This window comes from Artemia franciscana, chromosome 14 (assembly GCF_032884065.1).
Source record: "Artemia franciscana chromosome 14, ASM3288406v1, whole genome shotgun sequence".
NCBI lineage: Eukaryota > Metazoa > Arthropoda > Branchiopoda > Anostraca > Artemiidae > Artemia > Artemia franciscana.
In genome coordinates this window covers 35,143,715-35,144,669 of record NC_088876.1, presented here as the reverse complement: position 1 = coordinate 35,144,669, position 955 = coordinate 35,143,715, and the positions used below count along the sequence as shown (strand labels likewise).

Below are 955 nucleotides of genomic sequence, written 5' to 3'. Positions count from 1 at the left end.
CTAAAAAATTTTGCTGAAAACAGATAGGAGAGAAATTAGCCTATAATTAGCAGGATCACTCCGAGAACCACCTTTACAGAGTACTATAACCTTAGCTCGCTTGAGAGATTCAGGAAAAATACCTTTCTCGAAAGACAGATTGACGAGCTTAGTCAGTGGTGACAGAATAGTAGGCAGAATGGCACGGATAACCCTCGTAGGAATTTTGTCTGGTCCTGAAGAGGATGATCCTTTAAGAGCATTCACGATACCCGCTACCTCAAATTCAGAAACCGAATTCAAGACCATCGACTTCAAACATGAGGGTCCAAGGAAGGCTCTGAATTCGCAACGAGAAATTGCAGAGTTTGCAGAGGAAGCAGTTACCTTTCCTATATTAGCAAAATAAGAGGTAAGCTCTAGTTGAACATCTACATCTCCTTGGACGGTTTTACCATCGATTATCAGCATTGATGGAACTGAAGGAAGAGGGGGAGTAGGTCTAAGAACTGAATTAATTAAATACCATGTCTTCCTAACATCCTTCCCACATTAAGAAAATTTCCTATGATAATACTGAGACTTTGCCTTCCGACACAGATAATTAAATATACTCCTATAGGCCTTGAATCGTTCGTGATACGCTAAAGATGGTGAAGCCTTGTAAAGCTTCCACAAATAATTTTTCCTTTTCCAGCTTTTATGGAGACCTGAAGTCATCCATGGATTCAGTGGTGATATCCTTTTCGAAGTATGGGGCGCTGGACCCCGATTGCAAATTGCCAGAATTCCTTCTTTGACTAAATCATAAAAGGAATCAAAAGAGTGGTTAAAGTCTGAATCAGAAAGCAAACTACCCCATGGTACATCAGCCAGACGAGAATTAAGTAGACTTGGCTCAGTATCACCATAACGGAAAAATGGAAGATTAGATGGTGATGCTATACGCTGCGCTTGATCAGCACTCTTATATCGG

The 955-nt window shown here is 40.7% G+C and overlaps 1 protein-coding gene across 1 annotated transcript; it reads right to left on the bottom strand.

Annotated features, from left to right (window-relative positions):
* On the bottom strand, nucleotides 1-450 carry LOC136035784 (uncharacterized). Its single transcript, XM_065717758.1, has one exon. The coding sequence runs from the start codon at nucleotides 448-450 to the stop codon at nucleotides 1-3; it is 450 nt and encodes a 149-aa protein (XP_065573830.1).
* Between the last annotated feature and the right edge of the window lie 505 nt (nucleotides 451-955).

Bases quoted from the DNA above. Each gene is read 5' to 3' on its own strand.
- LOC136035784 (XM_065717758.1), bottom strand. From the start codon at position 450: ATGCTGATAATCGATGGTAAAACCGTCCAAGGAGATGTAGATGTTCAA.